The 25,946-nt window shown below is 40.7% G+C and overlaps 1 protein-coding gene across 1 annotated transcript; it reads left to right on the top strand.

The window, feature by feature from the left end:
* The first annotated feature begins 8,425 nt into the window (after positions 1-8,425).
* Positions 8,426-17,305, top strand: LOC137246231 (FAM172 family protein homolog CG10038). Its single transcript, XM_067777332.1, has 6 exons — positions 8,426-8,554; positions 8,816-8,921; positions 9,005-9,120; positions 9,191-9,378; positions 16,596-16,854; positions 16,923-17,305. Exons 2-6 carry the CDS (start codon positions 8,852-8,854, stop codon positions 17,235-17,237), a joined length of 948 nt encoding a protein of 315 aa, XP_067633433.1. The 5' UTR covers positions 8,426-8,554; positions 8,816-8,851; the 3' UTR covers positions 17,238-17,305.
* The last annotated feature ends 8,641 nt before the right edge of the window (positions 17,306-25,946 follow it).

The raw sequence follows: 25,946 nt of genomic DNA, 5'->3' as shown, positions 1-25,946 counted from the left end.
ATTTGCGCTTTCGGATTCATCGTTCTGGGTATAAAACGCGTCTTTCGACACTTCTCCCGAAATTTTTGGACGATGTTTAGCCGTTGTGAGGTAAAGAATCACCGCCGACCGCAAAAGTTAAGATTTTGTTGCGAAAAATGCGGTAATCGTTTTATGGGCGCTCATCATTAGAATTCGCCATTTTGCACATGTCCTTTTTTTCTTGAATTATTAAAATATGATTAAGGCAAGGAGTGTAAATAAAAGTCGCATGAGATAATAAGTTGAAGCATGCGACAGGTCGGGTGGAATCTCAAGCAATGAACAGATCAAAAAATAAAAAAGTTTTAACAGTGAAGGTATACATATTTCTTTATTTCAAAGCAGTTACTAAGTATAAGTATTTACTTTTGATATTTGCCACATTTCAATAAAAAGCTTTGATATACTCTCTGTCACTAGGTCTTTTTGTAGGTCCTCCCATAACAAATTAATAATATTAGCTTAACCATGTCATATATATATATATATATATATATATATATATATATTATTTGCTGCTTCATTCTTCAATTGACACTATGGAGCTCGGAGCGGGCGTGCATGCTTGCGTTGACCGGGCTTAGTCACTCGGGACTGCGATCCACCGTAGTATAAGCATCTATATATAACCACATTATTTCATGCACTACGCGGAACTAAACCGTCTAAAGACAAAGCATCGAATTCCGAGAAACAAAAATTACACAGCCTGTTTTCGTTATTTACTCTATTAACTAGCGTAGTAGAATCGGAAGGACTTCATACAGGAGAGAAATGAAAAACCTAAGGTGAAGGTCTTAACACACAACAAAAAAGAACTATGCCGAAGGAAAGTTGTGCATCAACATATCAGCGTGTGGAGGAGATAGGTGTCATTACTCCTCTGAATGTATTCTCAAACCCTACCCTACCTTGTATTGAGAGTTACTGGACACTCTCCCATACTCAACCAAAATATAAACTCACGACTACATTATAGGCTTACAATAACTAAACAATAATCTAGTCTTTATCATTTTTTTTAAATTATAATTCAACTAGCAGACCCGGCAGATGTTGCTCTGCCCTAACTTTGGTCTATCTGCATATATTTTAATAAGCTTTTTCCGTCTAACTCTGCCCTCCCCCTCTACACTTTTTCCTTATCTTTGTATTACTCCTCCCTCCATATTTTTAGCTTCATCTATCTCAATCTTCGTCTCATTCTACCTCTTTCTCAGTCTCATTCTCTCTTTTCTCTTCTCTTAAGTTTTTCGAATTCTTCTTCATCTCTTATTGCCAGTCCCAGAGGGTGGTATGTATTTTGTTTCAGTCTAATTCCGAGTCTCAGTCCCAGTCTCAGTCCCATTGCTAGTCCTAATCCCAGTCCAAAAGAACTATGCCGAAGGAAAGTTGTGCATCAACATATCAGCGTGTGGAGGAGATAGGTGTCATTACTCCTCTGAATGTATTCTCAAACCCTACCCTACCTTGTATTGAGAGTTACTGGACACTCTCCCATACTCAACCAAAATATAAACTCACGACTACATTATAGGCTTACAATAACTAAACAATAATCTAGTCTTTATCATTTTTTTTAAATTATAATTCAACTAGCAGACCCGGCAGATGTTGCTCTGCCCTAACTTTGGTCTATCTGCATATATTTTAATAAGCTTTTTCCGTCTAACTCTGCCCTCCCCCCTCTACACTTTTTCCTTATCTTTGTATTACTCCTCCCTCCATATTTTTAACTTCATCTATCTCAATCTTCGTCTCATTCTACCTCTTTCTCAGTATAATTCTCTCTTTTCTCTTCTCTCAAGTTTTCCGAATTCTTCTTCATCTCTTATTGCCAGTCCCAGAGGGTGGTATGTATTTTGTTTCAGTCTAATTCCGAGTCTCAGTCCCAGTCTCAGTCCCATTGCTAGTCCTAATCCCAGTCCCAGCCCGTCTCTGGTCTATTTCCCGGAAAAAGCATCATAAATACTAATATGGGCAAAGTTATATACCAAATTTCAGGCAAATCGAATAGGACGTATGTAAATAGGTATGTGGGTATTATTAATTCATGTCTTTATTTCGGCTTCGCATGCATATTTATCAGTTTTGCCAGGTTGATGCGACTAAATCGAATATCATTATGAAAAATACCTTAAAGCTCTCAGCAACAGCTGTCATTTGATATCCATAATACACACACATTCTAGGGGTATCCGGGCCCATGTTTTGGCCTATATCTCGATACCCTAGTCACCCAGCGGTGTACTAAAGCACACATCAACAGCTTCAGTTTTATTCCCATAATGTAAAAACACATCCTAGTGTTACCCTGATCCACGTTTTGGCCTATATCTCGAGACCCTATTCACCAATAGGTATGAAAACTACCCTGTACTAAAGCACTCATCAACAGCTTCAATTTGATACCCATAATGTAAAAACACTATATAGGCTTCACGGGCCCACGTTTTGCCCTATATCTCGAAACTCTAGTCACCCAGGGGTATGAAAATTACCCTTAACTAAGGCACTCATCAACAGCTTTCATTTGTTATCCATATTCTATAAACATATTCTAGGTGTACCCGGGTCCACTTTTTGGCTTATATATCGAGACCCTATCACCCGAGGGTATGAAAATTACCCTCTCATAAAGCACTCGTCAACAACTATCTGATATCCATAGTCTATAAACACATTCTAAGGGAACCCGGGTCCATGTTTTGGCCTATATATCGAGACCCTGTACGTCGATCACAACCAAACCTATGTGCAAACCACCGCGTGGTATACGCAACTTATGTGAAAGTTTGAACAAAATCGACCGGATAGTTTTTAATTCTATAAGCCTCACACAAACGGACATTCATTTTTATATATATAGATATAGATAACCTTATGTATGTAAACTACTGTGCCATTCATATTTCTCCACAGGCATTTCTATAAAGGTTTTTACAAGTGGCGTAAAGTAAACTTACTTTGTGAAACGATATAAAGCGTTTTCAATATCATATAATTTCTTTAACTTCTTCCAGAAAAAGAACGTATATAAATGTTGGAGGCAAAAAGGTTATAAATAATTGGATTCTGAATCAATTTGTAAATGTTTACAACAAAAAAAAAAAAAAAAAACAAGAAAACAAATTGTCAGTGTGTTTTACTTAAACCTTATACCATTAGACAGAGAATAGCTGCATTAAAAGTCTCCTTGCATTGTTTAAGAACTCAGTAGCATTGCAGCTATACTCCTTGTAATGAATGTATGACGCCAGGAATTTATGTGTGTATATACATTAGACTGGGTTGGTCCCCATACAAAAAAGTTGCTAATGTCCACCCCTAAATTTAAAGATTATGTTGAGAGGGTTTTGATCCTTCAAAATACAGTCATTTTTTCCTCGGCGAAGAAGTGATTTAAATAATTTTCTTTAAAACATGTTTGAAAATTTCTTAAAATAAAAGAGGCATTATTTCCTGCCATGGATAATACATTTGATAGATAATTCCCCCTAAAACCTTCCTTATAAAAATCATCTAAAAGCTGTGTTCTCGTCTCATCAAACCAAACATCATGAAAATTTTTTAAAGCAGAACATATATTAGGTTGCGCTCCGTGTAATATCTCAGATAAATTACTTGCTGTGTTATTAAAAAATGGTATAAATACTTTTTTGTCTCTCCTATAAAACAAAAATTACGAAATTTTTTTAAGCCAACAGCTGATCCACTCACTATACTACATAAATCATATCGCCTAAAACCTCCCTTATAGAAATCAGCTAAAAGCTTTGTTTTTTTTCACTTTTCTCATTAAAACAAACAATATGCAATTTTTTTAAATTAGAAGAAGTACGAACCCCTGATCCACATAACATACACGATAAGTTGATTGGCTTAAAACCTTCCTTATAGAAATCATCTAAAAGTTCTGTTCTTTCTCCTTTTACATTAAAATACAGATCGTGAAATTTTTTAAAGCATCCTTAGCATTAACTCCTGCTCTACTTAATATACCAGATAAGGTATGTAGCGTAAAACTTTCTTCCCCATCTTTGTTCTAAATATTGAGTTTTATTTACTTCTGCATCAAGCCAAAGATCATATAATTCTTTAAAAGCTTTTGTAGCATTAGCTCGTGCTCTATGTAAAATACTGGACATATTAGCTGGGTTTATTCCATTTGTTTTCAGAACTTCTAGTCTTTTTTCTCTAATTAAAAAATCTAAGAACTGATCAAATTCAGGTGTTCCATCTCTACCAATCACACTTTTAGCAAATTTAATTTCCTCACTGTGTAGCCTCTTCGATAATATGTCAACACAACGCCTCCGTTTTCCAGAGCTAGAACCATTTTCAGGACTTTCCTTGGCTGAATTCCTTGAATCACTACTATGTTGTTGTTGTTGTAGCTGTGCTGCGCACCACCTAGTAGATGCGACCAATCACAAATTGTCATCAATATCCTCTAACGGGAGTCCAAGGAAACTTGCTGTTTCAATAGGGGTGGACCATAATGAAAGGGGTCTTAGAGGCGTTGGTTCCACATTACAATTAAAGAGATGGTTGGTGTCATGTGGGGACACATTGCAAACGGGGCATAGATTTTGTATGTCGGGGTTGATTCTGGATAGATAGGAGTTTAGCCTGTTACAGTATCCAGAACGAAGTTGAGCTAGAGTGACTCGCGTTTCCATAGGGAGTATGCGTTCCTCTTCCACAAGTTTTGGGTACTGTTCTTTGAGTACTGGATTCACCGGGAAATTCCTGGCATAAAGGTGCGACGCCTGTTTGTGGAGTCCACTGAGGACCTGCTTGTGCTTTTTGCTTCATACGGCTGTGTTCTCAGGTGCCGTATTTCCTCAAAATGCTTACGGAGATGACTCATTAAGCGCCTAGGCGGTGTTGGCTCATCAATGAGATATCTGTTGGGATGCCCAGGTTTCTGGTTCTGGTTTCGTTAGCATCTCATTTCTCTCCCTGATGGGGAGCATTCTCGCCTCATTATGTAGATGGTGTTCTGCGGACATAAGAAGAGAGCCCGTGGCGGTTCGGCGAGCAGTATTTTGTGAGGCCTGTAGCTTCTTCCAGTGAGTAGTTTTTAGGCTTGGCGACCATTTAGTGGACGCGTAGCATGCAATCGGCTGGTCAATTGCTTTGTATGTGGTAATGAGCGTTTCCTTTGTCTTTTCCCCAAGTACAGCCAGCAAGGGATTTGAGGATTTCATTACGGCTCTGGATTTTCGATATAATTGCGGCTGCATGCTCACCAAAATGTAGATCCTGATCAAACGTCACACCCAAGATTTTGAGGTGTAGGACAGTCGGTAGCGTAGTGCCATCGACGTGGATGTTCAAAATGGTCGACATTTGGGACGCCCATGTTGTAAATAAGGTCACGGAAGATTTAGTCGGTGATAATGCCAGGTTTCGCGAGGCGAAAAAACTGGAGAGATCAGGGAGGTAGCCGTTTATTCTGTTGCAAAGCTCATCGATCTATGGGCCTGGGCCTGTGGCCATTATTGTGCAGTCATCGGCGTAGAAAACAATAGTAACTCATTCTGGTGGCGAAGGTAGCTTAGATATGCTATGGAGTTTTCTGAAGCCATAACAGGCTAGCTGCAAATTTGCTTTGAAGTAGGGGAGCAAAACGGCTATCGGGCGATATGACTCTCCTATGTTAGCTGGTTTCCCAGGCTTTAGTAGCGGGACCACCTTGGCAATTTTCCATTTTTCGGGAATGACAAAGGTGGAAAGAGACAGGTTGAAGACATGTGTTAAATATATGAAACCCTCTTTACGTAGGCTTTTAAGCATCGGCATGGCTATGCCGTCTGGTCCCACTGCTTTGGATGGTTTAGCATGACCGATGGCATCCTCAACCTCTTTGGTGGTGATGGTAATTGGTGACGCGCTAAATTTATGTTTATGTGCGTGTCTGTTAGCCCTCCGTCTATCTTTGTCGACCGTAGAATGCATTATATATTGTCGGCAGAAAGCGCTCGCGCATTTTTTCGCATCCGACAGCACTTTATCGCCAAAGGCGATGGAAACTTTGTCATTGTGCCTAGACGGATTCGAGAGGGACTTTACGGTGGACCAAAGTTTACCTACACCGGCAGAGAGGTTACAACCGCTTAGGTGCTCCTCCCATTTCGCCCGCTTGTGTTCATCCACAAGCAATCTGATGCGTTGGTTTATATCCCTTATTTGGGGGTCGCCGGGATCGAGCTGTCTTATAAGGTCACGTTCTCTCGCTAAACTTGCGGCCTCCGCCGGGAAGTGGGGCCAAATTTCGGGAACTCTACCGGCGGGAATGAAACGAGCCGAGGCGGATTCAATGATTTTGCGGAAAGCACGCTCCCATTGGCGGGTATCAGTCGGGATAGGAAGGGCAGCAAAGCGGTTGTCTGTAAAGGATTTGTATTCGTCCCACTTTCCTTTTTTAAAGTTAATGAAAGTGCGTTTTTCTGTGACGATGAAGTAGGCGGCACGCTCGAGCGAAATAAGTATAGGCAGGTGGGCGGATGCCAATGTTACCATCGGCTGCCAGTTGACGCAGTTTACGAGTTCTGTGCTCACGATTGATATATCTGGCGAACTGTGACAGCTTCCTACCATACGTGTGGGGGCGTCTCCGTTTATTGTGCAGAACGTCGTTTCTTCCGCCAACATCTCACCCCTACTTTCCGCCCGCAAATTTGAATGCCATAGATCATGATGGGCATTGAAATCGCCTAAGATAATGCGATTTTTGCCAGTGAGTAAGGTGCTGATATTAGGGCGGTATCCACTGGAGCAGCAGGTGTCAGGAGTGAAGTAGATGTTGATGATTTCTAGGTTTACATCGCATGACCGGACAGATAAACCTTGACGTTCTAAGACACTGTCACTGCGGCCGATGTCAGGATCAAATATGTGATATTGCACAGAGTGGTGTATGATAAACGCGCGGCCGCCTCCATTTCCGCTCTCGCGAACTTTCTGTGGAAATTATACCCAGAACAGGTCTGCAGAACAGATCTTGCTGTGAGTTTAGTCTCTTGAATTGCAGCAATGCGGATGTTGTGCCGCTTCATGAAATCGACTATCTCCGTGATCTTCCCAGTTAATCCATTATAGTTTAACTGCAGAATTCTGAGGAGAATAGGGGGAGACGTCGCCACTCTGGGGGTAAGTGACGGGTGACTACGCCTGGGTTGTGGAAGGCTAGGACGCAACTGCTGCTGTGGCCCCTGGGACTGGACGTCCTTGGGTAAGAATTGGGGTACCCGGTGTATTTGGGTATGCGGTCTGGCAACATGGCGCAATGAAACCCATCGGGGGTTGCCGTCGCGGAGACCAGAACATCTAGGAAAGTGGCACCATCCATGGCAGGAGCTGCATTGGGCGGATGTCGCAAACATATATATTCTGTGCTGGCAAACGGTGCAAAGGGAGGTAGGGACTAAGAGTCTGTTGCCCTGACCTACACAATTACTGCCGGAAAAGAGGGGGGAGAATACGGAGGCAGGAGCTGATGCTCGGAATTGCTCCCGACTCTACTATGGAGATTGTAGGTATGAGTGGGGGAAGCCGTAAGAGTTGGTGGCGCCGTGGGGCGCGAGCAGCAGCGGGTGCTTGTTGTGGCTTGCTGAGTAGTGGGGCTGCTTGAAGGTAGGGGGAGGGGCGCTAAGGCGTAGACTACGGGACGCCCTAGGGCGTATACAGCAAGGATCCACAAAATATTTATAAGTCTGGTTTTGGGATCTAGCCCAGAACAACCTGTCCGATGCAACCATCCCTTACACGAGACACACTGACAAGGGTATGACAGTCCTAAAAAGATTTCTTTTCCGGCAGATGCAACAAAACCTTTTCTCAGGACCGGGGTCAAGAGACGGACCGGATTGGGTTCGATACCTTCCCGGAGCAAAAGAATATGGAGCAGTCCCGTTTCAAGGAGCCGCTGGGGAGATGACAATTTGTGGGAGGGACGCAACAAATTAAATGGGGTTACACTGAAATGACAGTCCTTGGTCGGTAAAAATCCCGAGTCGATGCAGTACATAGAACCGACTGCCTTGAGAGCGCACTACTATTGTCTGATGGGGGTAGTGCTAGCATCTAGTAATCGTTTCGAAGGCTCTTTGCCTAACATGTTTCAATTATCAATGTCTTAATTATTGATGGTATTCAAAAAGAGCAAGTTAAATTTTATGACTCATTGTATGAGTCCAGAGTATTAGATATAATATTCAAGAGATCGCAATAATAGCAAAGAAATTGAAATTTCTTTGGTATAATCCGATTAATTTATTCTATTAAAAGCGGAAATAATATTTCGCCATTGTAGCGATGTACGGCGCCATCTATCCCTCAGTTACATATGGCATAACTGTCCTTGAACTGGCTCAGCTGTTTTCTTAATTGAAATGCCAAATTTTTTACGTCGATTTTGGTCAGCCGCATTGTATTTTTGGCGCAGTAAACAAAAGGTAAACAAACAATTCTTGTTGAAAACAGATAAAAAGTGCGCCGCCTCAGGGAAGAATATATTAGATTCTTAGTAAGTTTTAATTGACCTTGTACAGATTTTTTAGTTGTGATGCAACACTTAACCTTTTTGTGATTAGCTGCCTGTGATTATTTTCCAAATATTAAACAATTCTAGTGATTGATAATGTTTAAAATGTTCTTAAACAAAAGAATCATTATTATTAACCCTTAACTCATAACCCATTTGACGTTCTGTATAAGGGCTTAAGCTCGTAACCAATGAAAGAGTTTAATTGGTTCACAACTTTCATTTTTTTATTGTAATTAAAAGTCAGCACAACCGCCAAGTGGGAGTGAGTGTAGAAATATGTCTTCAGCTGAAAAAAGTGGTCGGGCCTTGAAAAAATTGCGTGAATTTGGTTATGCTTTCAATGCAGGTAAGAACTGAAATTCATTAGCAACAGCAAATAGGAGATGTACATATGTGTGTGTATATTTGATGTTAAATGTTTATGCTCAGATGGACAGCTGCGAAAGATAGACGAGGCGACCGGCGAACCTGGCAATGAGCCATTTCATTTTACCATTTCTGATGATCATGCAAAAAATCAAGAGCATTATGATAAGCTAGCAGAGGTAAATATACATTTCTTATGGATATTTCGATACATAAAACACTTTTCAACTCTTCCTTTCTCTGCTTCAGCAAATTCCGGATATAGTCTACGATTTATTAGAACAAAATGGCTTAAGGAGAGTTTATGTGCCGGACGATGTTCCCCAAGAGCAAGCAACATTCATTTTCACAAAACCAGCAAAGCTTGTGGAACCGAAAAAACTAATGGTCTTAATACATGGTAGTGGTTATGTGAGAGCGGGTCAATGGGCAAGAAGGTAAGTTTTTTAAAGAAGCTATTTGATGTTATAACTTAGAAAACACAACGCCAAGGCTTAGTAGGTGTTGTGATTATGGACAGTTGTTTGAAGGATTAAATTCGGCACGCACCGGCACCAGTATCTTCTGGTTCCATACGTAGTTCCTGTAGAACTCTGAAAATGTAAAGTCTGTCCGGAGGCATACTCCGACTTACTTCGATGGACGATTCCTTCCCTTAACCACGATGCCACCTGCTCATCAACGATACGTCTGTCCGCGAACGACATTCGCTTTGGCCCTGAATAAATGGCTACATCGTCCATCACCAAGATCTTCATCTCTACTGGAGATCGCTGCATCTTCCTCGGCGTATAATCTTTCACCAATCGCTTCACTGTACTCGCCTTTTCCCAACTGAGATGTGGAGATGTGACAACTCTATATCACGTTCTTCCCTTTCGATCGCTACTGCTGCGCACAAGGAACCAAACTCGTCCCACAACTCGTTACCTTCCATCGATTGTTCGCTCATAGTGCCACATGTACCACTCTCCTGTATCTTCGGCTTCAACTCTACTAGGTCCTCACTGACAACCAAGGTTACCTGCTTCAGGATGTCATTGCAAATCACTGCTGCGTATACCATGTCTCGCTCTCTGGTCACATGGAACCTCACCTCCAACAACAACCCATCTACGCTAACCGACTTAGTGAAGCTAACCAACGTGGTCAAACCGCCCTGTCCAACACCGATCAGACGGCGCCGATCTTTATCCAGCTCAATATCTTCATCCAATCTTAGCAAGGTGTCGTATCGCATTAGGCAGAGATCACACCCAGTGCCGGTCAACGCTGGAAAGGTAACCTGATCGCAGGTCAAGTCAACAAAAACACATCTACCACACCTACTTGGCTTACAACAACCTTCTGCGCCCAAAGTATTCGCGTTGTGACTTTCCATTTTAATTGCAGCTGGAGCGGTCGGACAGTCGGTAGATCGGTGTCCGGGCACACCTAAAACATTTGAACGGTTCCCGACACTCCTTGGCTAGATGAGAACTACTACCTCACTTAAAACACTTCTTTCCTACATCTTTACGAGCGCCCTGATTGGTAGGACCGCTCTCTCCTATACTCAGTCTATTCGGGTTCGATGTGGTTGCTTGTTGGCGACTTGATCGGACCCTTTCGTTCGTGTTCTTTCTATTGGCTAACAAACTTCGCCAAATAAAAATTCATTTTGTTTTGTTTAGAGTCGGGGATACTTTCTATAAAATATCGATGAGGCTCATCTCCTCAAGACCTATTGGCTTTCCTATCTCCATCAACGAGTACAAATATTTTCTATAGTCTTCATTGCTACGATTGCGCCTATTCATTAGAGCCCTATGAACTTCTATCGACAATACTTTAGTACCAAACTCGGACTTTAGTGCTTGCAGAAACGAACTCCAACTAGTGACACCACCCTGGTTAGGTTAGCTTGAACTGGCCGGTCCATGAGGACCTCACATAGACTGATTGAATCCGTAGTGTTACCAGAAGTTTGTTTTAACGACCAAACTGAAAAACCCTATCAAAAACCAGGACCTATGTTATAAAATAACTCCGTCCTCTTGGCAAATACTGGCAGCTTCCTAGGACTTAAGCCACTTGCTGTTTCTAGATCTGACAGCTGTATCACTCCTAATAGCTGGAGTCTTAGCCCGGCAAGTGCAGGGCACGAGCACAGAACGTGCTCGATCGTTTCCTCCTCCAACCCGCACTTTCTACATCTGCTATCACTGACCAAGCCTAATTTAAAGGCATGTGACGCCAGAAGGCAGTGTCCAGTCAGAATACCCGTCTGGAGTATACAGTCCTCTCTTTTTAATGATAGAAGCAACTATGTTAGTCTAAGGTTGTAAGATCTTCACATAATCTTCGACACTTTACAGCCCCGCGCTTGAACCCACGCCTTTTCCTCGCCCAATCTAATTGGGACGTATACGGAGCAAGCTTCAAGGGATGCGCCCTTTTTAGCTAGTTCATCTGCTTTTTCATTCCTATCTATTCCTATATGGCCTGGGACCCAATATAGATGAATGCTTCTCCCTGTCCCGATTCTCTCCAGAGACTGCTTACACTCTAACACGCATTTAGATGCTGTGATATGCGAGATTATTGCCTTAATTGCTGCTTGACTGTCAATATAAAAGTTAACACGGTTGCAGCTTAAGCTATTATCTTCCAGGGTTTCTACCGCTTTGGTTACGGCTAATATTTCCGCTTGGAAAACGCTACAGTAATCCGGCAGCCTGTAGGATCTGCTTATTTCCGGATCAGCGCAGTATACCGCAGACCCTACTCCTTCCACTACTTTGGAACCATCAGTTTACACATGTATCGCCTCGTCCGTCATTTGCGCTCCCTTGCGCCAACCGTCCCCTTTATTGTGGCCTTAAGATCTCCCTCGAAGCGCAGATAGGGAGCCAGGTAGTCTCTTCGTCTTGTGATTGATGACGCTATACTATTATGGCCATATGGTCGGCGCTCAAGCTGCCCCGAAGCGCCGAGGTTGCGGTCGTTAATGCTTTATTCTTTGCTACCAGGTCTACAGGTGGAAAGTGCAGAATGGCATACAGTGCAGCCGTCGGGGTTGTTTTCAGGGCTCCCGTAATGCTAAGCATCGATAGTCTGCATACCCCCTCTAATTTTTTGAGGTATTTTGTTTTTTGTGTGGCTCTCCACCAAACAAGTACTCCATAGTAGAGAGGGCGATAAGCCCCTCGTACACCCCAGCATTATTTTACATGCATAGAGTACCGTTGAAGCCTTCTTCACCCTCTCCTCCACGTTGAGCTTCCATGACAGCTTACTGTGGATGATTCCTAGATTTTTTGTGCAAGGTTTGTCCTGTAAGGTCACCCCTCCTAACTTAGGCCTGGTCCAATTTGTGAACTTGTACCTCCTTATAAACAATACTATATCCGTCTTCTCCGCATTGATTTTCAAGCCGACATTAGATGCCCAGGTATGAATATCCTGAAGAGCCGATCCATCAAAGAACTAATCGTTTGAAGGCACTTACCACTTATGACAATTGCAACGTCATCTGCGTAAGCCGTAAGTTTTACGGGTCCCTCATCGAATCGTCTGAGCAGTTGTTTGATGACCAGCGTCCACAGCAGAGGTGATAGCACCCCTCCCTGCGGCGTGCCCCTGTCCACTGATTTCGTGGCATCGTACAATCCCCATTTGATGTAATCTTCCTGCAATGATCCATCTGATTAAGGCGGGATGTACTTTAATGTTATTAAGACCATCCATAATCCCCCATTTAGAAACATTATTAAAAGCCCCGGCAATGTCAAAAAAAACTCCTAGAGCATACTCCTTATATTCCAGGGATTTCTCTATGCTATAGGGTGGTAGTATACAATGCGGTGTCTACTGACTTGCCTCTGTTGTACGCATGCTGTGTTGTGGAGAGCAGCTTTTCATCCACGTTGAACTTTATGTACACATCTATCAGCCTCTCAAAGGTTTTGAGCAGAAATGATGTTAAGCTAATGGGTCTATAGTCTTTGGGATACACGTGACCGATCTTCCCCGCCTTTGGTAGGAAAGCTACACGAGCAGTTCTCCAAGAGTGCAGTACATGATTCAGCCTTATGCATCCATCGAATATTATTTTAAGCCATTCCACGACCGCCATACTTGAAACTTGTAGCATGGCCGGGAGTATACCATCTGAGCCCGGCGATTTAAACCTAGAAAACGTTTTCACTGCCCATTCCATCTTGGTATCGGTCACCAAGCCCGGCACTACCCGCTCCGTGATCGAAGTGTGAGTGATGTCTGCTGGCTCTTCTAAACCATCTCCCGATGGGAAATGTGTGTCGAGAAGCACCTCAAGGGATTCCTCACTATTACGTGACGATTCCCCGATCTCTTTATTTATTAGTCCCTGGACTATGTTTTCCTTTGCCAGGACTTTTTTCAACCGTGCTGTTTCGCTGGAGCACTCTATGTCCGTACAGAAACTTTTCCATGAGTTTCTCTTCGCCCTGGTAATTTCACGCTTGTAGATCCTAAGTAGATCCCTGTACTCGTCCTGACACGCTTCGCTTTCCGCGGTCTTTGCGAGCTTAAACATTACTTTTACGTGTCTTCTTAGAAGACTCAGCTCATTGCTCCACCATGGCGGCTTTGCTTTTCCTCTGAATCTTCTTAGAGCGCAAACTTTGTTATACGCAGTCATAAGCGTCCTTGTTAGGAATTTATTCGACTCCTCCAGTTCCTCTACATTAGCAACCTCTTTGGGTTGTCCCAGTTTTGTTTTTACATGTTTCTGGAATTTAGTCCAGTTCGTTGACCTAGGGTTTCTAAAGGTTCCTCCCTTCTCTACCCCCTTTAGGGGGATCCTGAAGCTGATATACGCATGGTCGGAAAAGGATGGTCTATCCTATCAAGAACCATCCAATCATACCTTGATATATCACGCTCGGAGCTCAATGTAATATCCAGAACGTTGCTGGATGTTGGACCAATGTATGTAGGGATATTTCCTCTGTTGGCTATCTGCAAATTGGTTTGCAGGATGTAACAAAATAGAGATTCGCATCTATCGTTCGTATCTGCTCCTCCCCACGCATTGTGGTGCGCATTTGCATCTGCGCCTATGACCAACCGCCCTTTACGCTCTTCCTCCTGTACTAGCCTTTTGCACTCCATCGGTGGAACCTCCGCAGCATGGGCCATGTAGCAGGACGCCAGGATAAATGCCTGCTTATTCTTTTGCTCAACGGCCACCGCTACGAGATCCTCAGTGGTGTAATTAGGCAGCATATATGAATGCAGCTGTTTCCTTACCAATACTACAGCTCGCACCCGTCCTTCCGTTTGCGCGTAGTAAACGCCAAACTCGCGCGCGCTAAGTCCAGAAACCTTTCCTCCCGATGAGAGCCACGGCTCCTGGATCAGCGCCACGTCAAACGAACCCTCCTCAAGGGTTAGGAGGAGTTAGCTCGACGCCACTTTACTGTGTTGGAGGTTTATCTGTAGGACTAGCAGCACCATTGGGCTGTTTGTCCCCCTCCAGCACCTTCGTGTTGACGTCGTCGTCCTCCCCTTGCCCTTTTGGTTTAGAGTATTCGAGGCCCCCTTCAGCCTCTCGTGACTGTTGTGCCGGGTGTTCCTCTGTGCGAGTCAGAGCACCATTTAGCGGTTGATCCTCTCCTAGCACGTATTCGTGGTGACGTCGGGGACCTCCACCTGTCTTTTTTCCCATAGGCTTTTGAGGTCATTTTCGACTTCGCCCACCTCTAGCGTGTTAGGGTTTTTATCCTCGGGACTTCTTTTCCTGCCTCGAATGTAAATTTTGCCAGTGCCAAAGAACATTTTGCCAAGCTGCGTGTACAAAATATCCTCCGCCTGCTTGTTTATTTGGAAGATGTAGAACTGACCATCCTCGGTAGGCCGAGATACAGTAAGTACCTTCCAATCCTGTGTCGGCATGTTCGGATTCTGATTCTGCAGAAGTCGCAGTGTATCCTCCGACTTCATCACGCATGGTATCCATACCTTAACTTTTGGTACCGTGGGGATTTGCGCTTTATCCACCACCTCAAACCGCGCGTTCGTGCCTTGCCTTTTGAGGTTTGGAACCACTTCCTCCAGCCACCGCAAGCTCGCGATGTTGTCGCACGCTATCATCTTCACACCATTATACCAGCCCCCCGAATCAAAGGTTGGAAGGGGCTTACTTGGTTGTTCCCGCATCATCTTAAGCATTAAGCTAATAAGCTTAAGCTGACACCACCCTGACTATGTATAAATAGTTGTGCGGCTCCTTTCAGCAGCTGCTTTGCGTAAATAAATTTTTGAAGATCGTTCCACTGCACAGCACAAGCGTTTTGCTCAAAATTCTGCAACAATTCTTCTATCTGCGGCGCCCCGAAACCACTAAAAAAGGTTAACGAATCTTCTATATCACGTAAGGTAAAGGTACAACGAGTGGGAAAACTGATTGGTATTGCCCTTGATGGAGACGAACCAGCGGGGTCGTAAATGGAATCTGCATCATCATCACTGCCCGCGTCGTCATTTTCACTGTCAACGTTAAGAGCGAAATGCTCTAGGAGTCGGTCTTGCAAAGTGACTTTTCTACCAGTGGTGGCTAGACCTAGCTCGGACAACCTTTGCCTTACAACGTTAAGTTCTAAAATCCCGTTACGTTCCATTGTAGACCGTTTCCGCTTACATAAAATAGAATATTACATACAATATTTTCTTTTTAAATTGCTAAATTTGTACGTTTCCTTATAAAACTTGGACACACTCTCTTTACAGATATTTTTTACCCTGTCTCTACCTTAATAAAATAAGACAATTGCTTCAAATTTATGAGCAACTAGGTACGTTAAAATATTCGAACGATTTTCCAATTTCAAAAAATTTCCGATACTCGGGTTTAATGGGGTATTATCAACATAAAACATTCACTTTAAACATTTAAAATAGATATAAAAGTCCAGGTTTGTATTAAAATTCCATATCATACTGTACACAATATACATGTGCCTACAAATAACGGCACCTCTACTCTTGGATTTGCTGCTGCTACCACTGCTTCTGCCTGCTTCGTTGTCAGTCACGTCACCTCTGCTTGCTGCCAGTCAGTTCGCCTCTGTTTGCTTATCGGTGTTTTATGTGCTATATGGTACAGCCTGTCAGCTGTTCGCCGGAATCACTGCGTCTTTTTTGTTTTAAATTGTTAACTTTTATATTTCAAATTTGCGTTTCAGTTTCGCACACCGGATCAAAATTATTTAGAAAAATTTCTGTTTATTTAAAGGCGTTTGAATTTTGTTCGCATCCCGATTCTGGCACCATTTGGAATTTCATGTTAATTAAAAGTTGTCTTTACGATTTAAATTCGCTTTTATTCTATTAATTTAAATTTTATTTAGTCAGTTGTTTTACATTCGGTTTAACATTTGTCATTTTAAGTTATTAATAGCAGTTAACAATTAAACACATTCACTTCTTACGTTTTACTTCTCAACACGGCGACGGCTGACAACGGGCTATATCTCTCTCAAAACGGACAGTTTAGACTAGGTCGGCCATCATAGGCTTTCTTTCGTCAAGTTGTACGATTATGTTAAAGGGTTGCTCCCAGTCTGGTTGACTAATTCGTACTTAAGTACCTAATCCCACATTAATATTGTTAATTTGTTTATCCTTACAGTCTCATAATTAACAACTCACTGGAGCATGGTACACAGCTTCCATATATTGTACGAGCCGAATCACTTGGATATGATATATTGGTGACAAATACAAATGACAATTACCGCATGATTGATGGCGTTAATAAACCAATTCCACGTCTTGGATCTGCTTCACAACATGCACGTTATGTGTTTGAGAAACATGTAATAGGTTGTAATCCAGAGAGCGTTGCTATTGTGGCGCATAGCTATGGTGGTGCCATCGCAATGGATTTGGTAAATGAAAATAATTGAGCCAACTTTCAGTCTACTATTAAACGGTTTCATTTTTTATTTTATTTAAGGCTAACCAATTTAAAGATTTCTTTGAAAAAAAAGTCTTTGCCATAGCACTAACTGATTCTGCACATTTTCAAATACCAGTAGCAGCAAAAAAATTGGTGTTGGATATTGCATGCAATTGGGTATCGAATGCAGCACCGCTCGACCACGAAATGTATTCGGGTGAAGGTGAAATGTACAGTGTATCGGCTGGTCATAAAAAACACGAATGGACTTCTTATTCAGCGTTTGAATCCGTTTTTAGATTCGTTGAAGATAAATATAAACATTTTATAGCACAACGTTCGGGAAGTAAAAGAGCCAAAAAGGAAGAGTAGTAATGTAGACAAGTAACTTGAATATGATATTAATATTAGTAGATTTATAAAAATAACTTGCAAAATGACGAAGGATTCTTTTAATTGAACATTCCATGTAGAAGCTATTATGTAGTTTTTATAGTTTCTTTCTGTGTATATTTGTATATACATATGTATATCTCCAGGGTCACTTGCAGAAAATTTTTCTTTCAAACTATTGAACAAATTATGTATCTACAAAAAATGTTTTTAGTTGCACACGAGTTTGCACTCTTTCTCAATTGATAAGGTTCCACATTTCAAAAATATTGACTATATACTCTAACTCTACGATAAATATTAATCCGTCAAACTATTCGTAAAAATCATGAAACATTAAATATCTAATGAATACTCTCAGCCATTAATTCATGTCACAGGATAAGGGCCCTGGGTCGATGTTGTTGTATTAACGACAAAGACACTCCCCGAAGGTTTTGGGAAGTGTTATCGATGTTTATGGTCCTTTGCCGGATATAGATCCGGTACGTTCCGGTAACAAAGCACCATTAAGGCACTATGCCGACCATATCGGAAACGATTTATATGACCACATTAAACCTTCTAGGCCATCCCGTCCGCCACCCCTAGTTCCATGAGGAACTTGGGGTCGCCAGAGGCTCGCCTACTAAATATGTGTATGATGCATTTATATTTGTGACAGTATTCCACTCGCGTAGGTGAGATTGACAATTAGGTTGCGGAAGCTTTGAAGCTGTAAAGCTTTATATTGCACTTATCAACCCCTTGGACTGGGTCGATCCTATTTGCAATCGAAATTACATAAAATAAACCACTCAACAAACCAAATCAAGCTTTTGTTGAGAGTCTTGGAAATATGTTACTTTTTTTAGGTTTGCAATACATTTTGTTTTTTGATTTGTTGTCTTTTTTTTAATTATAATTCGGTAATGCTTTGCCGAAGCATACTTTAAAGGGTTACAACTCTTTTAGTAGAAGATGAAAAAGGAGAAAAAAATAAGAAAACAACTCAGCTGTATTTTTAGGATTAAAAAAATATAAAAACTATTTTTGTTCGAGATTCTCTCAACATAAGTTTAAAAGTTGCGGCGAAGTTATTTGGTAAATTTTTGGAACTTTAAATTTATATAAAACTTTAAATTTATATATAATCTCATAAGATTAATAAAGTAAACTCACGGCTGTAAAAAAAGCTGAGGTGGTTAGGTTGTTATGGCTACTTTTTTATGTATATGTACGCATATCAAATAATCTTTTTAACACTTAACATACATACGTGCATTCATATTTTTATCTGTCACTATCACTTATATCAATTTATTAAATTTGATTCGCGCTTCTTAGATTCACTCACAGTAAACTTAGTCATTTTGATGTACCATGTACATATCTAACGATATAACAATAACACAAACAAAAAAACCCTTAAAAAGTATAGGCGTTTCCCATGTTCGTAAGTATGGTATGCCTGTGCATACATAGATCGATTTCTGTGAGTGATAGCGGTCAGTTTGTAAACACTTAAGAAAAGATGCGCATAAAAAAGAACTGAAATTATAGTGCGTTCACGGTTTCGTGGGGGGCATTTTTTCTGCACAACGGCCAATACAAATCCATTTGACTTGCTGTCACTTTCCATTGTCATCGTAAGAAGCAGCTTATCATATCGCATAAGCAAAAGTGTCATATAAAAATATAATGCAAGATTTGATAGTGAGCAGCCTGTGCAGCCAAATATGGTCCGGCTGAGGTGGAGATGGATTAGGTGTCCTCAGGGAAATCATATTATGCCTCATCGCTGCTTATGCATGTAGATTGTAAGAGTGTTTGTACATATGTGCAAGTAACTGAGTTTGTGATGTCAAAAGTATACTTATGTATATATGTTTTGTATGTTAACTTTATAGTTATTACACAATCTCTTATCATACACCATAGTATTTATTGGGAGGAGATTGACCATTGTAAAATGTCCTAACATTTGTATGCATATTATTTGTGGCTTCTGAATAAACTTATATATGAACTATATTTAGAGTAAACAAAATTAAATTATGCATGATGATTTTTCTTTTTCAACAAGTGCTTCGTTTCGTGTGCGTATTGTTTATTGAACACAACTTTTGAATTTCTTTAACTGTGCTGAGGAAAGCAGTGAATACGCCTTTTTGCGCTTGCGACATGAAAGGCTCTGAACATGAAAAAAAAAAAATGCCTCCAAATGATATCATTTCATGGTTTGTGTTTGCCTTGATTAGTGTTAGAATGGAGTAGGGAAATCGTAAATCCCAAGTGTAAAATCAAGGTAGGAAGTGTCAACAGTATGACGATATGCAGCTTGTCTCAATAATTTTAACTAGATTGTGGAAAGGGGTTTTACTCACTAGGTTCACGTATGTACATATATAGAGTGCTATTTTATAAAGAGACGAAAAGTTCGGAAATTGAAAACGATTTTTTGTCCTGCTTGCCTGCGAAATTGAAATGCCAAATGATTATATATTCTAATCAGACTCATCCGATATGTAAGAAACTTATATAAAAAACAAGTAAAGGTGTCTAAGTTCGGGTGTAACCGAACATTATATACTCAGCGTGAGCTTCAATTGTGCATTTCATTTCAGATAAATTACTTTTCTACATAACACGTTTAAAAAAAATGTCTCCCCATTTTTCCTCTTACAATAAAACTTAATAAGTGAAATATCATTGATTAAAAAGTATTTTTTGCTAAGTTATAGCTTATTATTCTAGTCTACGAGCCTTTTAAATTTGTTTTATATCTAAGTTGCCGTGGTCTTTAACCGATCCCGTCCATTTTTACTAGAAATATATTCTACCATAGGGAAAATTTGTGTACCCAATTTTATTACGATCAGTTAATTTTTCTTCGAGTTATGGCTCCCGAAACATAGAAAATTGCTTAGTCATAAAAGGGGCGGTGCCACGCCCATTTTTTAAAATTTGAAGTTTTTCCTATTTACTGTTATAAATCCACTTGGGAAATGAAATACCATTGATATAAAGCTCTTTCTTGCAAATATATAGCTTATTTTATTTGTCCACGACCCTTTTAAAAACTTTTATATAAAAGTGGGCGTGGTCCTCAACCGATTTCGTTAATTTTTCTTCAAAGCATTCCTTTGCAACCTCTCTGCCGAATTTTGTTACGATAGGTTTAACGATTTTTGATTTATGATTAATAATAATTGTAAAATTGATTTTATGAGAAGTGGGCGGTGACAGGCCCATTTACAATTTTTTTTTTAAATTTTTATCAAGAGTCAATATTAGTCCACATGTCAAATTTCAACATTCTAGGTGTATTATTTACTAAATAATCAGGTTTTTTTGTTTTTTCAAAATGTTATATATATAAAAAGTGGGCGTGGTTATCATCCGATTTCGCTCATTTTCAATACCAATCTATTTTGGGTCCAGATAAGCTCGTGTACCAAATTTGGTGAAGATATCTCAATATTTACTCAAGTTATCGTGTTAACGGACAGACGGACGGACGGACATGGCTCAATCAAATTTTTTTTTGACACTGATGATTTAGATATATGGAAGTCTATCAGACCAATTCTAAATATTCTCGCGGAATTTTGTTCTCGCGGATTTTTTTATTCCCGCGGAAAAACTCCTCCAATTCTTTTCTCCTAGGGAGAAGAATAATTTAGGAATAGGAATTTCGAATTTTCGAAGTCAGCTGTTTTGTCAATTGAAATTTCGTTGCGCATTTCTTATTTTGTTTAAAAAATTGTAAAGTTTAATTATTGTTGCCAATTTGTTTGAAATTAAGAAATAAGGTATAAACAATGCACATTATTGCATTTCATGTTGTATTCACTGAAATGAGTAATGAATTGGTGCCATAGCAACATCAACAGAGGAGCATAAGAAGACTGGCGGGATAACACAAATCCGCCGGAGTTGCCAGCATTCATTCTGCAAAGCAATTTTCTGGCGGCCAAGTCGATTTGAGTTCGCCTTTCGCCATATACCAAAATCGATTTAAGCCTTCTTAAAAAACCCTTGCGCACTTTCTGGATGTCTGCATCAAATATGCGAAAAGCTCTTCCGTTGCTTATGATATATTTTTCGACTTAAAGAATATTGTGGTTGTTGTTGTTGTTGTTGTTGTATTAACAGTGAGAATATTGTGGTAGAATGTAAATACATATTTTAGCACAAATTTGTACAAATAAGTGTTCTTTCTTAAAATAACCAATTTCCTTTAACTATTTTGATGCATTCCTTTAATTTAACTAGTGAAAAAACTCCTATGAAATGGCAGAGAAATCTCCCTCACATTCATAATACCTACTTTTCTCCCATAACCGGTTTCCGCTTTTTCGAACATCGTTCAGAATCGGAGGAAAGGGAGAAGTGAAAACACTCACAAGGAATTTTTGTTTATAATGGGCTGTAAAAGTTTTCGAAATTTCTTCAGGCCAATTTAAACCACCCTGTCACTTTCTTAGGCAAAAAGGGGTATCAAGTACACTTACAAATAGGATAAAAATTGTGTTGCAATTAGTTGAAATAATCCTTTTACTTATGGAAATTCGATAAAATATTTTTGTAAACAGAGCTAAACATGTGTGAAATGCTTATATATGTATGTATGTATGTATATAGGTATTTAGTAATATTTTTTTTTTTTTGCGGGGAGGCTGAAAAATGCCTAATGCACCATAATTGCTGCGTCGCAACAACCGTGTGTCCGTAGACTAAAAAACAGCCCCGTTCTGGAACCGTCGCCCACCCCGGCACCACTTTCGCATTACTTCAGGGTGGCGTTCCATATTTCTCATTTTTTAAGAGCCTACTGTTGTCCCTACGTCCAGGTTCCCACTATTTGCTCTGAGTGTCCATTTAATCGCCACTGCTTCGCATGCGCAATTCTCTGCGCTCCCTCTCAGCATCCATCAGGCGTGTCATTACTATAAATGCCATTTTGCTCACTGCAGTTCAGCATTCTTTCCTGTTGCACATATGTGAAACTAAATTTCTCGTGGTAGGTTCCTCCCCAAAGACTCCATGCAAGGTGAGTCTTTCTTCGTGGAAACGGGGGCAGTAGAACATGACGTGTTCTGCGTTTTCTAACTCTGTGGTACACATTGGACAATGAGGATCTTCCTCTATCCTACTCTTCCATAAATACTCTTTGAAACCGCCATGTCCACTCATTATCTGCGTGAGATGGTAGTTCAGTTCGCCGTGCTTCCGCTCATTCCATTGAGCTACGTTCCAAACTAGTGTGAAAGTCCAACGCCCTTTACTCGAGGCCTCCCACCGTTCTTGCCACTTAGCTATTGTTTGTGTCCTTGCTCTTTTCTTGTCTTCTTCAGATGGTCGCTCGATATTAGTGTTATACAGATCGGCCATTTCGCTTGCCAGTAAGTCCACTGGGATTTTCCGGGTTAGAACCAGGATCGCGTCGTCGGACACCGTCCGATAAGCACTTGCTATTCTTAAAGAAGCAAGTCGGTACGCTGCTAATATATATTTTTGATGGGCCTGTTTAGATCCATACCACACTGGTGCTGCGTATAGTATTATTGAGCTGGTTACTCTGGACAATAGCTGACGTATAGCTTCGCTCGGACCACCAATGTTAGGCATTATTCGCATAAGTGATCCATTAACTTTGGTAATTTTCTCCCCCGCCGCTCTGAAGTGCTCTTTGAAAGTTAACTTAGAGTCAATGTGCACTCCTAAGTATTTTAAGGAATCCTTTGAGGTGATTTGATGATCCCCGACAGTTAAGACTAACTCGTTCGCCGACCGTTTGGAGCTTACTAATACCACTTCCGTCTTTTGGCTAGCCAACTCCAGTCCTGTATTGGTCAGCCATTCCTTTATTCTTGCTACGGCGTCATTAAATAATGCTTGAAGCAGGTCCAGTTTCTTGGCCACTACTACCACTGCAATATCATCAGCATATCCCACAATTTGCGTGTTTTCTGGTAGATCAATTTTTAGCACCCCGTCATACATTACATTCCAAAGCGGTGGACCGAGAACAGATCCCTGTGGGACGCCTCCTGTGATTTTGTACTCTTTTGCTCCTTGATCCGTGTCAAAAAGAAGTACTCTGTCTTTAAGATAGCTACCTATAATTCTGCGTAAGTAAGCTGGAGTGCCGAAGCTTTGCAGCGCTGCCATTATCTGCATCCAGTTCGCAGTGTTAAAAGCATTCTTGATGTCCAACATAATCAGTGCACAGAACTTTCTTTTATTTTGGCCTCCAGAGATAGCTTCTCTATCTATATTGACGACTGTTTGTATTGCATCTACGGTGGATCTTGATTTGCGAAATCCATATTGACTATTCGATAAGCCACCTGGTCTTTCTAGAGTCAGCTGTAGGCGCTCACTAATTATACGCTCGAAAATCTTCCCTAGGGAATCCAGCATACAAAGTGGCCTATATGAGGATGGTTGGTCCGGCTGTTTACCACGTTTCAGCAATAGGACAAGTCTTTGTCGTTTCCACGGGCGAGGGAACACGCCGCGGCTTTAAGGGCTATGTTTGGTACTTCGTCGGGTCCTGGGGATTTGTTATCAGCAACTCTTTTTGCAGCGTCCAGCACCTCTTGCTCTGTAATTTGCGGAATTTCCGTACTTTCTAGATCCTCGCTTGGATAAGTCCAGCGATCTTGCGCCGGGAAAAGTGTTTCAACAATAATATTCATCAGTATCGGGCACGTAGGTTGCTGTGATATCGGTCCTTTAACTTTGGCCATCACAGTTCTGTAGGCTGATCCCCAAGGATCTAGGTCGACATTATCCAGCAGTTCCCTAAAGCCTAACTTCTTGCTCTTTATTATGGCATTTTTAAGTGCCTTTCGTTGTGCGACATAGGTGCTGTGTAGCTCTGCATATCGTGGTGATGAGCGTGCCCTCTGCGCTATTCTTCGTGCTTTGTGGCATTTTCTACGCTCTTCCGCAATTTCGTCATTCCACCAATATACCGGAGTGCGCTGTGCTTTTCCGCGACTTCTGGGCATGGCAGCATCACATGCCATACATAGCAACTTAGTGATTTGAACCGACTGGTCTTCCGCATGCGATTCTCGTACTATGGCGTCCTTCCAGATTATGTCAAATATTTGTGGGTCGAAAAGGTGCTGTTTCCATTTCCTACTTTGTCGATGTCTTGCTGATACCGTTCGTGGAGTTTCGAGCAGCTCTACCCTAAGGTATTTAGTAATATGTGTGCTCCTATATGTACTATGCAAGCATGTATGTATGTACATACTTATATTAGACTGAAAGGCTGCAAAAGACCCCCCGAAATGGTTGTTTCACTGCTACAACAACAACAACAACAACAACCCCCGAAATTGTATTTTTTTAAATTCACTTTTTAAAGTCCTATAATTGAGCATCTGCTACTTTACATCCGGTTTTTTAAATTTATGTCATTATTTTGGTCTTAAGAAGCTCTTGATATCGTTCTAACGTCCTTTTGGGATCAGCTGCCGTTTCACATCTAGACTTTTTCAAAGATTGGTGGAACGAGAAGCATAGTTTAAGGAGCTACAGCTGGTTTAGTTGAAGAACTATATGAAAACGTCTTTTCAGTCTAAGAGGAAATTACAAGGAAATATCGAGCTTCTCAAGACCAAAATTTCCATCATTATTTAAAAACCGAATGTCATATAATCCAGTTTCAACAAAAAAAAAAAACAAATTAAAAAAAATTTCCGCGATCTTCCCAACATCAGCCGCAAATTCAGAGGCAGGCTTTTTAATTTTTTTAATTTAATCGCACACACAACAAAGAGCTCTTTAATTCCCGAGCAATGCTATTTTGCAGCAAATTTCCACTTTAAATTTTTAAAGAAATATCGTTCTTTATTGGAGTTTGTGCAAAACTTCATAAATCAAGAAACTCTATACAATTGTTGAGCCATAACCAATATTTGAAATATTGCAATTTTAAAATGCCCTTTTACATTGACCTGTGGGATGAGATGGAGCGGCAGCTTTGCGCTCAAGTTCAAATGGCGGCGTTGTGAAAAGTCATAAATAAAAAATGTTTTCCAATAAAAATGTTCATGTATGGGGATGCGCATGTAATCGCCGCCCAAAATTCATAACCATCAACCAACCTCCCTCCATTCGTCCTTCCAATATATATACAATGAGTGATGTAAAAAAAAAATTCACCATAACTTTAGCCACATGCCGGTGTTTAATGGTGGTCAGTCAAAAGTCGTAACATTTACGAAGGTCATCGCGAAGAACCATTAACAATTTTTGAGTATCCCAATAAAGTAAGAACGCAGAGTGAAATGCGCAGCTATGACGAATTTTTATATTTGAAAAATGATTGATGTTTTAATAGCCTCTCAGACGGTGCTCGTAGGAAGGTGATGTGCATTTTTTATTTACAACATAATTTTAGGCGTTTTAAATTTTTATTTTTAACACAATTTTTATGAAATGAATGTTCCGCCGCAATTTCCGTCCAACAACATCCAATTAGTTTCCTATTTTGAACTCATTCTATTGTTACGTTTTATTTGGTGATTAACATATTTGTAGAGCGTAAAAAAAAAGATAAAAGGATCTTGTTTCCATTGATATCGTCAGTGACAAAAGTGCTGAAATGCAAGTTGAACTTAAAAATAATATCCGACGAGATTAGATAAGACTTGCAGAGAGTGTAAAAAACAGTCGTTTTATGTT

This window comes from Eurosta solidaginis, chromosome 1 (genome assembly GCF_040869045.1).
Source record: "Eurosta solidaginis isolate ZX-2024a chromosome 1, ASM4086904v1, whole genome shotgun sequence".
Taxonomy (NCBI): Eukaryota; Metazoa; Arthropoda; class Insecta; order Diptera; family Tephritidae; genus Eurosta; species Eurosta solidaginis.
The sequence above is the reverse complement of the archived record's forward strand: the minus strand, read 5'-3'. Positions and strand labels throughout refer to the sequence as shown.